The sequence below is a fragment of the Moschus berezovskii genome, chromosome 4, assembly GCF_049115385.1.
Source record: "Moschus berezovskii isolate FMDL1 chromosome 4, NW_MosBer_1.0, whole genome shotgun sequence".
Classification (NCBI taxonomy): Eukaryota; Metazoa; Chordata; class Mammalia; order Artiodactyla; family Moschidae; genus Moschus; species Moschus berezovskii.
Window position 1 is genome coordinate 90,575,038 of NC_142463.1, and position 15,200 is coordinate 90,590,237.

The 15,200-nt window shown below is 44.2% G+C and overlaps 1 protein-coding gene and 1 pseudogene across 5 annotated transcripts in view; both read left to right on the top strand.

Annotated features, from left to right (window-relative positions):
* The window catches only part of CHI3L2 (chitinase 3 like 2), a 271,894-nt gene that overhangs the window by 15,527 nt on the left and 241,167 nt on the right, over window positions 1-15,200 (top strand). For 3 of the 5 annotated variants that reach the window (XM_055402667.2, XM_055402668.2, XM_055402669.2), the window contains 2 exons: window positions 28-167; window positions 1,035-2,236. The exons of 1 other annotated variant lie outside the window; for it this stretch is intronic. In XM_055402667.2, coding sequence (XP_055258642.1) covers window positions 28-167; window positions 1,035-1,038 — 144 coding nt within the window. In that variant the 3' untranslated portion in view covers window positions 1,039-2,236. Of the gene's footprint in view, window positions 1-27; window positions 172-1,034; window positions 2,237-15,200 lie in introns of those variants that run through there. One more of the 5 variants, XM_088835569.1, reaches the window with a different exon arrangement.
* LOC129540406 (acidic mammalian chitinase-like) overlaps window positions 14,024-15,200 on the top strand; it is a 29,567-nt pseudogene continuing 28,390 nt past the window's right edge.

A 15,200-nucleotide genomic window follows, 5' to 3' on the forward strand; every position in this document is an offset into this window, starting at 1 on the left:
CAGTATACCTTTCTGGGCTCCCCTCAGGTTCAATTTCTAAAGAATCTAAACCTGGGAGGGGCCATGATCTGGTCTATTGACATGGATGACTTCACTGGAAAATTCTGCAGCCAGGGCCCCTACCCCCTTGTTCAAGCTGTCAAGAGGAGTCTTGGCTCTCTAGAAAGGTAACAGAATTTAGGACAGACTGAAAGTGGGCCGAGAGCTGGGCTGAGCGGGACACAGGAGACTGGGGGAGGTAGTCTTCACATATTTGGACTGATGAATTCTCAAATTCCTTTGGACCTTCTGTTCTCCTTTTTCTTATTGATTAGTCTGATTCTGTTCTTTTGGTGAGCTTCCAAAGACTTTTAACATATAACAATAATAATTTGGCCACCATTTATTGAGCAGAGTCTAAGCTAAGCATTTTCTTTTCATGTAGAGTGGGCATAAACATTTACTCCACTGCAATTCTTCACTACAAAATCATCAGCCTGTTTTAATTTTCTAAATCAGAATAAATCTGACTTTATGCTCCCAATTGACTGCTGAGAGATCCAATCTCAGTTGTTATTAATGGTCTATTCCTCTCGCCATCCACAGTTTTGTTGTGTTTTTTTTTTAAGTTGGAGGAAATTTGCTTTAAAATGTTGTGATAGTTTCTGCTGTACAACAATGCAAATCAGCCATAATTATACATACATCACCTCCCTCTTGGGTCTCCCTCCCCTCACCCCAGCCCACTCCTCTAGGTTGTCACAGAGTGCCTGGCTGGGCTCCCTGTGTTATATAGCAGCCTCTCATCAGTTATCTGTTTTACACATGATAGTGTATATATGTCTATGTTACTTTCCCTATTTGTTCCACTCTTTCCTTCCTCCACTGTGTCCACAAGTCCATTCTCTAGATCTTGCTTTAGTCTGGACAGTCAGGACGTCTCATGGTCATTATTGATGACCATGCCCATTATTGCCTTAACAGCAGGTGGTTTGGCTGCTGCTCCATCCCTGGGTCCTGGGTTCTGTAAGCAAATCCTATATCTTCTTGTGCAGGTGAGAGTGCTGCTGACCAACCAGGTGTGCTGACATCATCTCAGTGGAGGAGCGGGACACTGGAAATCACTGCAGACAGACAACTGGAGAGGACTGGCCAAACTGTCCTGGAGAAGGGCCCAGAGCAGTGCAAAATCTCTTAAGCTATATGATTGGGCAGCAGCCTTTCAACTCTGAGCATCTATGTCTTAGTAACCTGACTGAGGCCTTATGTTACTGATGGGATTTGAAATACTTTCTTTTGTTTCCAGGCTTAACTCATAGCTAAGTAGGTAAGGTGACCTTACTGCGTACTCCTGCTGCAGGAATTCATGTGTGGAATTCTTAGAGGTTAGATGAGGCCCTCAGGATGTCTCTTCTCCAAGTCTCCGCTTGACTTTCTCTCAGACCTCAGACTGGGACTGGCTTTGTTCTCCTGCAGCTGCTGACTGGTTCCCCTGAGGTACAATAAAGAAAAAGCATTTGGTTCCAGCCAGTGTGGGCTCCTTTGTGCAATCTTGGACCTTGTGGTATAAAGCTGTCCTCTCCCACCATTTGTGGGTACAAATGTAGGCCTGTATATCATATGTCTAAATATTTAAAAGCCAAGGGTTAAAATATGATTTATACTCTTAACAAATACGATTTTGCAATGACCCAAAAGACTAGGTTTGAATTTAGAATTCGCAGACTCCTCGGAATTCTGTGCCAGAATGCAGCAGCTTGTGCCCTTGGTTCCCAGCCCACTGGTAGACCCTTTCCCTTCCCATCTAAAGCCCTGACTCAGAGAGCAAGGACCTCACATACACACTGGCAGATGTTGGTGGAAGGGGAAGTTGTTGGGGGAAACAATGACTGAAACTACCCACCCTGCCAGGCACTACAGTAACCATTTGCATGAGTTATTTTACAACAGGAGGTCCTGGTAAGGAACATGGAACTAACAAGCCACCACCAACTGGAAGAATTCAGGAAAACTCAAAAGGAGACTCCATGTGTCCTACCACCTCCCAGAATCTTCACTGAAATCCATCTTGGCTGAGCAATGCATGTGCCACCAAGAAGCACCCTGATTCAGAGTGATTGGCTGGAAACAACCCAGAAACTAACCCCATCACCATAAAACCCGAGACTGAGGGACATGTGGGAGAGCAGCCCTGCTGGGTTCCCCTTACCTTCCTGCTTCTGCCTGGGTGCCTTTTTCCAATAAAGTCTCTTGCTTTGTCAGAACATGTGTCTCCTAGGATGATTCATTTCTGAGTGTTAGACAAGAGTATACCCTTGGGCCCTGGAAGGGGTCCCCCTTCCTGCAACACAGACATCTTGGCTTTTGCATCCCAAGTTTGTCTTCACTTCACCCCAGTGCGTGCACGCACACACACACACACATACACAGATCCTCTGGCAAGTGTGTTCACACCAGCCTGTGGTCTACACTCAGGATGAGTGAACAGGAAAAGGGCTGCACAGGACCTGAAAGTTGGAACAGGCTGTTTGGCTACTTGTGAAGGAACCCTGGATATCTGGATTAGGGTTTAATAGAGCAGGGGTGTGGGCTTCAGGGCTAAGGATGTGGAGGAGGACCAGAGTGTAAACACCAAAGGCAGGGAGTAGCAAACTGTGGCCAATGGGTCAAATCTAACCCACCGCTTGCTTCTGTGAATAAACTTTTATGGGAACACAGCTGCACCTAATTTATTTACATATTATCTATGGCTGCTTTCTCTCCACAATGGCAGGGTTGAAAAGCTGCTACAGATTCTGTGTCCATGCATGCTAAGTCACTTCAGTCATGTCCAACTCTTTGCAACCCTATGGACTGTAATCCACCAGGCTCCTCTGTCCATGGGTTTCTCCAGGCAAGAATACTGAAGTGGGTTTCCATGCCCTCCTCCAGGAGATTTTCCCAACCCAGGGATTGAACACACATCTCTTATGTTGCTGGAATTAGCAGATGGGTTCTTTACCACTAGTGCCGCATGGGAAGCCCTCAGAATGGCCTACAAAGCCTAAAATATTACTATCTAGCCTTTTATGGAAAAGCTTGCAATTTTTCCTCTAAAGCGTGGTGCCCAAAGCAGGGTCTAATGCTGCTTGAAATCTAAGGCTGTTTTCTAATTCAGACTCCCTAATTTCAGGATGAATTGTGTTTCCCCTCATTCTCCCTTTCCTTATTGAAAAATGATTTTTACCCTAAACTTTCTTTTATCTATCTATGTGTTTAGTTTTGGCTACGTAGCATATGGCGTCTTAGTTCCCTAACCAGGGATCCAGCACATGCCCCCTGCAGAGGAAGTGTGGAGTCTTAATCACTGGACTGCCAGGGAAGTCCCTTACCCGATACTTTGAGCAAAACTTCCATGTGCACATTTAATCCTCTTGGCTTATAAAGGTGGTGCATAAGCCCAATTTACAGATGAGCTGATGGGCTCAGGGGATGTAAGATCATATATCTAAGTGATGGCAGGACCGGAATTTCTGCAGAGGAGGTGCTTAGAGATGGCTATAGGATCTGAAGGAGAGTGAGAGTGGAACTACTAGGGTGTCAACTATAAATTGCCACTTGACATGGGCACTTGCCATCTACCTCCAAAGGATTAAATCATATGCTGCTGCAGTTGCTGATTTTCAATACCCACTGAAAGGAGCTCAAGAGGGAGAGAAGAAATAAGGCACTCTGTGCTCTGAAAGCTGACAGAACAGGTCTGCACATAGTTAGACATTTTGAGGAGCCAACTTTATGAGCCCAATTCTTGTATCTGCTCATATCTACAAAAGCACTAAAATCCTTCATGGACTGCTCCCCGTGACTAGCAGAAACTTTCAGTAAAAAAATATGTGCTTGATTGCCTGTATTCCCCCTTCACCAAAATCACATGTATACTATCCTTCCCCCTACTTCTTTGCAGCAGTTTCGAGACAGGAATCTGAGTTCTTGTCCATGGAGCTGAAGAATGGAACCCAGAAACACAAAAACACTCACAGAAGCAAGCGATTAGGATTTAATAAAGAGAAGGAAAGTACAAAGCCCTCATATAGACACTGAGAGGGTAAAAAGTCTCTCCAAGGTGGGTCTTACATCAGTTTTTATATCCTTCCTTCAGTTCAGTTCAGTTCAGTCACTCAGTCGTATCTGACTCTTGAACCGCAGCACGCCAGGCCTCCCTGTCCATCACCAACTCCCGGAGTTCACACAAACTCACCTCCATCGAGTCGGTGATGCCATCCAGCCATCTCATTCTCTGTCATCCCCTTCTATTCCTGCCCCCAATCCCTCCCAGCATCAGAGTCTTTTCCAGTGAGTCAATTCTTCGCATGAGATGGCTAAAGTATTGGAGTCTCAGCTTTAGCATCAGTCCATCCAATGAACACCCAGGACTGATCTCCTTTCGGATAGACTGGTTGACTCTCCTTGCAGTCCAAGGGACTCTCAAGAGTCTTCTCCAACACCACAGTTCAAAAGCATCAATTCTTCGGCGATCAGCTTTCTTCACAGTCCAACTCTCACATCCATACATGAACACGGGAAAAAACCATAGCTTTGACTAGACGAACCTTTGTTAGCAAAGTAATGTCTCTGCTTTTTAATATGCTATCTAGGTTGGTCATAATTTTCCTTCCAAGGGGTAAGCGTCTTTTAATTTCATGGCTGAACTCACCATCTGCAGTGATTTTGCAGCCCAAATAAATAAAATCTGACACTGTTTCCACTCTTTCCCCATCTATTTCCTATGAAGTGATGGGACCAGATGCCATGATATGATCTTAGTTTTCTGAATGTTGAGCTTCAAGCCAACTTTTCACTTTCCTCTTTCACTTTCATCAGGAGACTCTTTAGTTCTTCTTCGCTTTCTGTCAAAGGGTGGTGTCATCTGCATATCTGAGGTTATTCATATTTCTCCCAGCAATCTTGATTACAGCTTGTGCTTCTTCCAGCCCAGCATTCCTCATGATGTACTCTGCATATAAGTTAAATAAGCAGGGTGACAATATACAGCCTTGACGTACTCCTCTTCCTATTTGGAACCAGTCTGTTGTTCCATGTCCAGTTCTAACTGTTGCTTCCTGACCTGCATACAGGTTTCTCAACAGGCAGGTCAGGTGGCCTGGTATTCCCATCTCTTTCAGAATGTTCCACAGTTTATTGTGATCCACAGAGCCAAAGGCTTTGGCATAGTCAATAAAGCAGAAATAGATGTTTTTCTGGAACTCTCTTGCTTTCTCCATGATCCAGCGAATGTTGCCAATTTGATCTCTGGTGCCTCTGCCTTTTCTAAAACCAGCTTGAACATCTGGGAGTTCACGGTTCACGTATTGCTGAAGCCTGGCTTGGAGAATTTTGAGCATGACTTTACTAGTGTGTGAGATGAGTGCAATTGTGCGGTAGTTTGAGCATTCTTTGGCATTGCCTTTCTTTGGGATTGGAATGAAGACTGACCTTTTCCAGTCCTGTGGCCACTGCTGAGTTTTCCAAATTTGCTGGCATATTGAGTGCAACACTTTCACAGAATCATCTTTCAGGATTTGAAATAGCTCAACTGGAATTCCATCACCTCCACTAGCTTTGTTCGTAGTGATACTTTCTAAGGCCCACTTGACTTCACATTCCAGGATGTCTGGCTCTAGATGAATGATTACACCATCGTGATTATCTTTGTCGTGAAGATCTTTTTTGTACAGTTCTTCCATGTACTCTTGCCACCTCTTCTTAATATCTTCTGCTTCTGTTAGGTCCATACCATTTCTGTCCTTTATCGAGCCCATCTTTGCATGAAATGTTCCCTTGGAATCTCTAATTGTCTTGAAGAGATCTCTTGTCTTTCCTATTCTGTTGTTTTCCTCTATTTCTTTGCATTGATCGCTGAGGAAGGCTTTCTTATCTCTCCTTGCTATTCTTTGGAACTCTGCATTCAGATGCTTATATCTTTCCTTTTCTCCTTTGCTTTTCACTTCTCTTCTTTTCGCAGTATTTGTAAGGCCTCTTCAGACAGCCATTTTGCTTTTTTGCATTTCTTTTCCATGGGGATGGTCTTGGTCCCTGTCTCCTGTACAATGTCAAGAACCTCCATCCATAGTTTATCAGGCACTCTTTCAGATCTAGTCCCTTAAATCTATTTCTCACTTCCACTGTATAATCATAAAGAATTTGATTTAGGTCATATCTGAATGGTCTAGTGGTTTTCCCTACTTTCTTCAATTTCAGTCTGAATTTGGCAATAAGGAGCTCATGATCTGAGCCACAGTCAGCTCCCAGTCTTGTTTTTGCTAACTGTGTAGAGCTTCTCCATCTTTGGCTGCACATAATATAATCAATCTGATTTTGGTGTTGACCATCTGGTGATATCCATGTGTAGAGTCTTCTCTTGTGTTGTTGGAAGAGGGTGTTTGCTATGACCAGTGTGTTCTCTTGGCAAAACTCTGTTAGCCTTTGCCCTACTTCATTCCATGCTCCAAGGCCAAATTTGTCTGTTACTCCAGGTGTTTCTTGATTTCCTACATTTGCATTCCAGTCCCCTATAATGAAAAGGACATCTTTTTTGGGTGTTAGTTCTAAAAGGTCTTGTAGGTCTTCATAGAACCGTTCAACTTTGGCTTCTTCAGCGTTACTGGTTGGGGCATAGGTTTGGATTACTGTAATATTGAATGGTTTGCCTTGGAAATGAACAGAGATCATTCTGTCTCTGAGTTTTTGAGATTGCATCCAAGTACTGCATTTCGGACTCTTTTGTTGACCATGATGGCTACTCCATTTCTTCTAAGGGATTCCTGCCCACAGTAGTAGATATAATGGTCATCTGATTTAAATTCACCCATTCCAGTCCATTTTAGTTCACTGATTCCTAGAATGTCTATGTTCACTCTTGCCATCTCCTGTTTGACCACTTCCAATTTGCCTTGATTCATGGACCTAACATTCCAGGTTCCTATGCAATATTGCTCTTTACATCATCAGACCTTGCTTCTATCACCAGTCACATCCACAACTGGGTATTGTTTTTGGTTTGGCTCCATCCCTTCATTCTTTCTGGATTTATTTCTCCACTGATTTCCAGTAGCATATTGGGCACCTACTGACCTGGGGAGTTCCTCATTCAGTATCCTATTATTTTGCCTTTTCGTACTGTTCATGGGGTTCTCAAGGCAAGAATACTGAAGTGTTTCTCATTCCTTCCTTAAATCACAGTATTTCTAACCAATCAATTTAAAGGTCAAGATACTTAACTTAATATCTTTATGGCTTCTCTTGATCCTTAGATTAAGTGAACACCCTTTTCATGCCCTCTGGTCATTTTACCATGGACCAGATTATGGTTTAAAATTAATGATCATCAGTTATTTTACCCTTAAGCATATGGAACAGAATTTAATTACTGCCCTTCCATGGATCTGAATGCTGATAATTTATCAGACTAAACACACATTCCAGGATTTCAGAACAATGGAGCTGGATGTTTACTGAAAACAAGACCGAGGTCTCAGAGTTCTACACTGACCTAGTAATCAGATTACCTAGTAATCTCTACCTCAGTTCCTCAGAGCTATCTGAAGTGCTATCTCCTAGGCTATAGTCTTCATTTTGTCCAAAATAAAACTTAACTTGAAACGCTCATATTGTGCATGTTTTTAAATTGAAAATGGGATTTATTCCTTTATGATTGAGAAAATATCAGAAGTACATATGAAAGAACAGAGGTGGCAAGCGCTGCTGGAGACTAAGGAAACTTTGTCCCCAGTCAGTCAGTTCAGTCACTCAGTCGTGTCTGACTGTCCATGACCCCATGAATCACAGCACGCCAGGCCTCCCTGTCCATCACCAACTCCCGGAGTTCACTCAAACTCATGTCCACAGAGTCGGTGATGCCATCCAGCCATCTCATTCTCTGTCGTCCCCTTCTCCTCCCACCCCCAATCCCTCCTAGCATCAGACTCTTTTCCAGTGAGTCAACTCTTCGCATGAGGTTGCCAGAATATTGGAGTTTCAGCTTTAGCATCAGTCCTTCCAATGAACACCCAGGATTGATCTCCTTTAGAATGGACTGGTTGGATCTCCTTGCAGTCCAAGGGACTCTCAAGAGTCTTCTCCAGCACCACAGTTCAAAAGCATCAATTCTTCGGCGATCAGCTTTCTTCACAGTCCAACTCTCACATCCATACATGATCATGGGAAAAACCATAGCCTTGACTAGATGGACCTTGGTTGGCAAAGTAATGTCTCTGCTTTTTAATATGCTATCTACATTGGTCATAACTTTCCTTCCAAGGAGTTAGCGTCTTTTAATTTCCTGGCTGCAATCAGCATCTGCAGTGATTTTGGAGCCCCAAAAAATAAAGTCGACACTGTTTCCACTGTTTCCCCATCTATTTCCCATGAAGTGATGGGACCAGATGCATTGATCTTTGTTTTCTGAATGTTGAGCTTCAAGTCAAACTTTTCACTCTCCTCTTTCACTTTTATCAAGAGGCTTTTTAGTTCCTCTTCACTTTCTGCCATAAGGGTGGTGTCATCTGCATATCTGAAGTTATTGATATTTCTCCCAGCAATCTTAATTCCAGCTGGTGCTTCTTCCAGCCCAGTGTCCCCTAAATGCTGCCCGAGAGCTCCGATCTTTTTACTATAACTTAGATCAATCCTGGGTGTTCACTGGAAGGACTGATGCTAAAGCTGAAACTCCAATACTTTGGCCACCTCATGCGATGAGTTGACTCACTGGTAAAGACTCTGATGCTGGGAAGGATTGAGGGCGGGAGGAGAAGGGGACGACAGAGAATGAGATGGCTGGATGGCATCACCGACTCAATGGACATGAGTTTGAGTGAACTCCGGGAGTTGGTGATGGACAGGGAGGCCTGGCGTGCTGTGATTCATGGGGTCACAAAGAGTTGTACACGACTGAATGACTGAACTGAACTGAACTGAGACATTGCTTGAGGACACTTCTGTGATTTTCTAACAGTGGCTCAGTCTTTTGCTTCCTCTGATTATTGCATTCTCCAGTAGAGGAGTGAAATAATTGAGAGTCAGTCTGCCTGGGCTCACATCTGGCTTTGCTCTAACTGACTGACCATGTGACTTTGGTCAAGTTATTTACCCTCTCTGTGCCCCCCTGTTTTCTCTGTAAAATGGGCATGCTTGCTGCCAGAGGTATGAGGGGTAAGGAAGGCTGGTACTTGTGTTTGTTGTTACTTTGGTTATCATTGACAGTTGCCCAACATATTAACCTTGGCCTTTCATGGAGCCCGAGAGTCCATGGAAGGTCTGTGTCTTGAGCTCTAAGTCCTGAATTATATGCATTCTTTTCTCATACTTGCTGTGAGGAGAGAACCATTTGCTTTGCAAATATCCAGGAGAAGGTTAAGGAGATTAGGACCTTTTGTTCAGCTGAGATTGGAGAGAAAACCTGATCAACCTTCTCCTCCTCTCCCCTACCCCTAAAACAACTCCTTTAAAGAGATCTTTTAAGGCTAAGTGTTCTCTACCAAAGAGGAACCATTGATGCTTTAAGGGCATTTGCCACCTGCCTCTGCAGACATTGAAGCCTGTGCTGCTGCAGCTGGTGGAGAATGAAGCACTCTGTGCTCCAGGGAAATAAACATAAATTCTGCAAAAGTCTCATTTGGATAACTCTCCTCTTAAGTGACCAATCTTATCTCATTAACTCTCAGTTCAGTTCAGTCATTCAGTCATGTCCGACTCTTTGCAAACCCATGGACTGCAGCACGTTAGGCTTTCCTGTCCATCTCCAACTCCCAGAGTTTGCTCAGACTCATGTCCATCGAGTTGGTGATGCCATCCAACCATCTCATCCTCTATCATCCCCTTTTCCTTTTGCCTTCAATCTTTTCCAGCATCAGGATCTTTTCCAATGTTCTTCTCATCAGGTGGCCAAAGTATTGGAATGCCAGCTTCAGCATCAGTCTTTCCAAAGAGTATTCAGGACTGATTTCTTTTAAGATTGACTGGTTTGATCTCCTTGCTGTCCCAGAGACTCTCAAGAGTCTTCTCCAACACCACAGTTCAAAAGCCTCAGTTCTTCAGTGCCGAGCTTTCTTTATGATCCAACTCTCACATTCATATATGACTCCTGGAAAATCCATAGCTTTAACATAGCTTTGACATAGCTTTTCTTCATATCTAGGAAAGCACTAAATCCCTTCTTGGTGACATTCAGCTCTACATGACTAGAGAAAACCTCTTGTAAGGAAAGCACTTGATTGCATGGAACTCCCCGTTCACAAAAATCTTATATATTGATCTTTCCCTACTACCCCGTTGGAGCAGTGTCTCAGAGCTATCTGAGGTGCAGTCTCCAGGGCTGCAGTCCTCATTTTGCTCCAAATAAAACTTCACTCACACCTCTCAGGTTGTCCATCATTTTAGTTGACAGTTGCAGGGGATGGTGTGGATGAAGGGAAGTGGAGTAAGAGATTCCAGGTCCCAGGGGCAGGCTGTCTCTGCTTGGATCTGAGCTCTGTTTCTCAGCGTGACCTCGGGCAGTTTACTTCAGTTCAGTTCAGTTCAGTCGCTCAGTCATGTCCGACTCTCCGCGACCCCATGAATCACAGCACGCCAGGCCTCCCTGTCCATCACCAACTCCCGGAGTTCATGCAAACTCATGTCCACAGAGTCGGTCATGCCATCCAGCCATCTCATTCTCTGTCGTCCCCTTCTCCTCCCGCCCCCAACCTTTCCCAGCATCAGAGTCTTTTCCAGTGAGTCAACTCGTCGCATGAGGTGGCCAAAGTATTGCAGTTTCAGCTTCAGCATCAGTCCTTCCAATGAAAACCCAGGATTGATCTCATCTCCCTTAGAATGGACTGGTTGGATCTCCTTGCAGTACAAGGGACTCTCAAGAGTCTTCTCCAACACCACAGTTCAAAAGCATCGATTCTTCGGCGATCAGCTTTCTTCACAGTCCAACTCTCACATCCATACATGACCACGGGAAAAACCATAGCCTTGACTAGACGGACCTTGGTTGGCAAAGTAATGTCTCTGCTTTTTAATATACTATCAAGGTTGGTCATAACTGTCCACCCAAGGAGTAAGCGTCTTTTAATTTCATGGCTGCAGTCAGCATCCACAGTGATTTGGAGCCCAAAAAATAAAGTCTGACACTGTTTCCACTGTTTTTCCATCTATTTCCCATGAAGTGATGGGACCAGATGCCATGATCTTTGTTTTCTGAATGTTGAGCTTCAAGCCAACTTTTTCACTCTCTTCTTTCACTTTCATCAAGAGGCTTCTTAGTTCCTCTTCACTTTCTGCCATAAGGGTCATGTCATCTGCATATCTGAGGTGATTGATATTTCTCCCGGCAATCTTGATTCCAGCATGTGCTTCTTCCAGCCAGCGTTCCTCATGATATACGCTGCATATAAGTTAAATAAGCAAGGTGACAATATACAGCCTTGATGTACTCCTTTTCCTATTTGGAACCAGTCTGTTGTTCCATGTACAGTTCTGACTGTTGCTTCCTGACATGCATACAGGTTTCTCAAGAGGCAAGTCAGGTGGTCTGGTATTCCCATCTCTTTCAGAATGTTCCAGTTTATTGTGATCCACACAGTCAAAGGCTTTGGCATAGTCAATGAAGCAGAAATAGATGTTTTTCTGGAACTCTCTTGCTTTCTCCATGATCCAGAGGATGTTGGCAATTTGATCTCTGGTGCCTCTGCCTTTTCTAAAACCTGCTTGAACATCTGGGAATTCACGGTTCACGTATTGCTGAAGCCTGGCTTGGAGAATTTTGAGCATGACTTTACTAGCGTGTGAGATGAGTGCAATTGTGCGGTAGTCTGAGTATTCTTTGGCATTGCCTTTCTTTGGGATTGGAATGAAGACTGACCTTTTCCAGTCCTGTGGCCACTGCTGAGTTTTCCAAATTTGCTGGCATATTGAGTGCAACACTTTCACAGAATCATCTTTCAGGATTTGAAATAGCTCAACTGGAATTCCATCACCTCCCCTAGCTTTGTTCGTAGTGATTCTTTCTAAGGCCCACTTGACTTCACATTCCAAGATGTCTGGATCTATGTCAGTGATCACGTTATCATGACTATCTTGGTCGTGAAGATCTTTTTTGTACAGTTCTTCTGTGTATTCTTGCCACCTCTTCTTAATATCTTCTGCTTCTGTTAGGTCCATACCATTTCTGTCCTTTATCGAGCCCATCTTTGCATGAAATGTTCCCTTGGAATCTCTAATTTTCTTGAAGTGATCTCTTGTTTTTCCTATTCTGTTGTTTTCCTCTATTTCTGTGCATTGATCGCTGAAGAAGGCTTTCTTATCTCTCCTTGCTATTCTTTGGAACTCTGCATTCAGATGCTTATATCTTTCCTTTTCTCCTTTGTTTTTCACTTCTCTTCTTTTCACAGCTATTTGTAAGGCCTCCTCAGACAGCCATTTTGCTTTTTTACATTTCTTTTCCATGGGGATGGTCTTGGTCCCTGTCTCCTGTACAATGTCACGAACCTCCGTCCAGAGTTCATCAGGCACTCTATCTATCAGATCTAGTCCCTTAAATCTATTCCTCACTTCCACTGTATAATCATAAGGGATTTGATTGAGGTCATATCTGAATGGTCTAGTGGTTTTCCCTACTTTCTTCAATTTAAGTCTGAATTTGGCAATAAGGCGTTCATGATCTGAGCCACAGTCAGCTCCTGGTCTTGTTTTTGCTAACTGTATACAGCTTCTCCATCTTTGGCTGCAAAGAATATAATCAATCTGGTTTCGGTGTTGACCATCTGGTGATGTCTATGTGTAGAATCTTCTCTTGTGTTGTTGGAAGAGGGTGTTTGCTATGACCAGTGCGTTCTCTTGACAAAACTCTATTAGCCTTTGCCCTGCTTCATTCCGTGCTCCAAGGCCAAATTTGCCTGTTACTCCAGGTGTTTCTGGGACTGGGCCAATTCTAGTTAGTTAATGCATCAAGTTCTTGGCAGTCAATGACCAGAGGCCAAGTGAGTCAAAGGCCTGGGAAAGGTCAAAGGAAACTGGATAATAGCCCTGGGAGTACTTGTATTGAAGTCTGTAAGTTCCTTCCCTGTATCCTCTGTGAACCCAGATTGCCCTTAACTGAGTCTGAATTAGAAGTTCCCAACAGTCTGATCAGCATCTTTCTGAAGACCTTGAACACTCAACTGGTAGATCTCTAAGCGGGAGGTGTCACCCAGAGTGCAACCAGCGATGCCACCCACAACTGGGATTTTAGGCAGACTAAGTGGATGTCAGCGCCAAAGGTAAAACCACACTTTTCCTCCTCTCACTGCCTTCTGGGGCTGAGTGATCCTGAGACACAGTCTGGACACCTGGGATATGACCTTGTGGTGGGCTTCCTGTATGTGCATCCCCTTCTGTCTGGGTGGTCAGCCTGGGAGTAGAGTGGAGTGAAGGGAGGCAGGTCCTAAAACATTGAGATTCTCAGTCTCAATCTGCAGGCATTTTTACAGCTATGTTTTCTCTGATTTTTATGGCTCACTGGGGCCTTGCCCCAGGCCTTGCTGCTTCTCCCTTCTGAATCAAAGTCTAGCTAGAAATGTGTGCCTCACCCCTCCATGAATTTCATCCCTTCTCTGTAAACCAAGCAACCTTCAATTAAACAGAAGCAAGTTTGGAAAGTGATACTTTCTCACTCCAGACTTGGTGAAACCTCAAAAACTTCTAGCCATTACCTGACATATACTGCTACAATGGAATCAAAGAGCAGGAGGCTGGGTAGGACCATCTCCCATTGTCCAGTCAGGGACAAATCCTGGTCAAATGGCAGACTCACTTCGCTTGTCCACACTCCTCTTCTAGAGTCCAGATGTTCCCTTTTGATCTTTGGGGCCCACTCAGACCTGTAGTGACTTTGAACCCAAGGCCTGCCTTATGCCTGTGCCAGATAAGCCATTTTCCTAAATGCATCTTCAGTCAATAACCTTTTAAGGTTGTTCTTAGCAAGTCTCCATTGTGTCTCAGAGTTAATTGTTTAAGAAGGAAAACACAGATAGGTTTCAGAGGGTAAATGGGAACCACGTTCCCCTTCATATCCCTTTATTTCTGGGCTGACACCTTGCTTGCTGAGGGGAGCCAGGTGTGCAGTGGCAAGGTCTGCAGTGCTACCTATAAAAAACTGTCAAGTACCTATTCAGCCTTGGAACTCGCATGGAGCACTTTCCATTAAAATGGCAAATTACTGCTTTTTGCTGGTGAGTCTGTCCCAGGAGGCCCAGCTGAGCTTTCAGAGTACCGACTTCCTCTCCTCCATTTACTCTGTCTCCACCCTTGCTCTCTTCACTCCAAGGCTTCCTTGTCCCCTTTCTCTCTGGCAGCTTCCTTGGGTTCATAATATAGTGGGGAAGGAAGGAAGAAAGGCAGAGAGGGAGGAGGGAAGGGCCCAGTGAGCACCCAAGAGCTTCGGAGGGGAAAGATAGTGGATCTCTCTGGTGCAGCAGGACAAGGCCATTTCCTCATGTAGGATGATGAAAGACTTGGGCTAGCCATTCTGATCCCAATGTTCTGCCAACCACAGAGGGAGCTCAGTGCATAGACTGGACTAAGATTAATTAAGGAACAATTAGCAGAAAAAAATGAGTGAAGCTGAGGTTTTTCTGAATAAACACTCTGGGAACAGGTGTGAGGGTTCTAGGGAGGAAGGCAGACAAGAACTTAAAGAGCTCATGCAATTCCTCCAGTGCTAACTCACCCCCAGAGATGACGCCCAGACTGTGGGTAGGAGACCAATGAGATTGGCCACAGGGCCAGGCACAATGGCTCATCCTGGGTATTACTAGGTATTAATATCTTGGATGAAAATAAAATTTAGGACCATCATTTTAGTTAAGAAGTAGAGCAAAACTGACTCTGGAAAAGGTGAGTTCTAGTTTTTAGTGTGAAGAGATTGCTACCAGAAGTGACTTCTGACTGCCCACCCCTTCTCCACCTTTATTGCCTCTATGCCCTTCTCCACCACTTTGGATTAACTTTCGGGTCTGTTCATTCAACACATGTTAAGAGAGAGTAGATCATGTGCCAAGCACTGGACTGGGTAGTGGAGTTTCAGTAGTGTAGGCAGTCCCTGCCCTCAGGGAGTTCATAGTCTATTGGGCAGACCAATAAACTAGTACCCTCAGTGTAATTAATACAGGCAGAGATAGGGATGTGTGTGTGTGTGTGTGTGTTAGTCTCTCAGTCATGTTCAG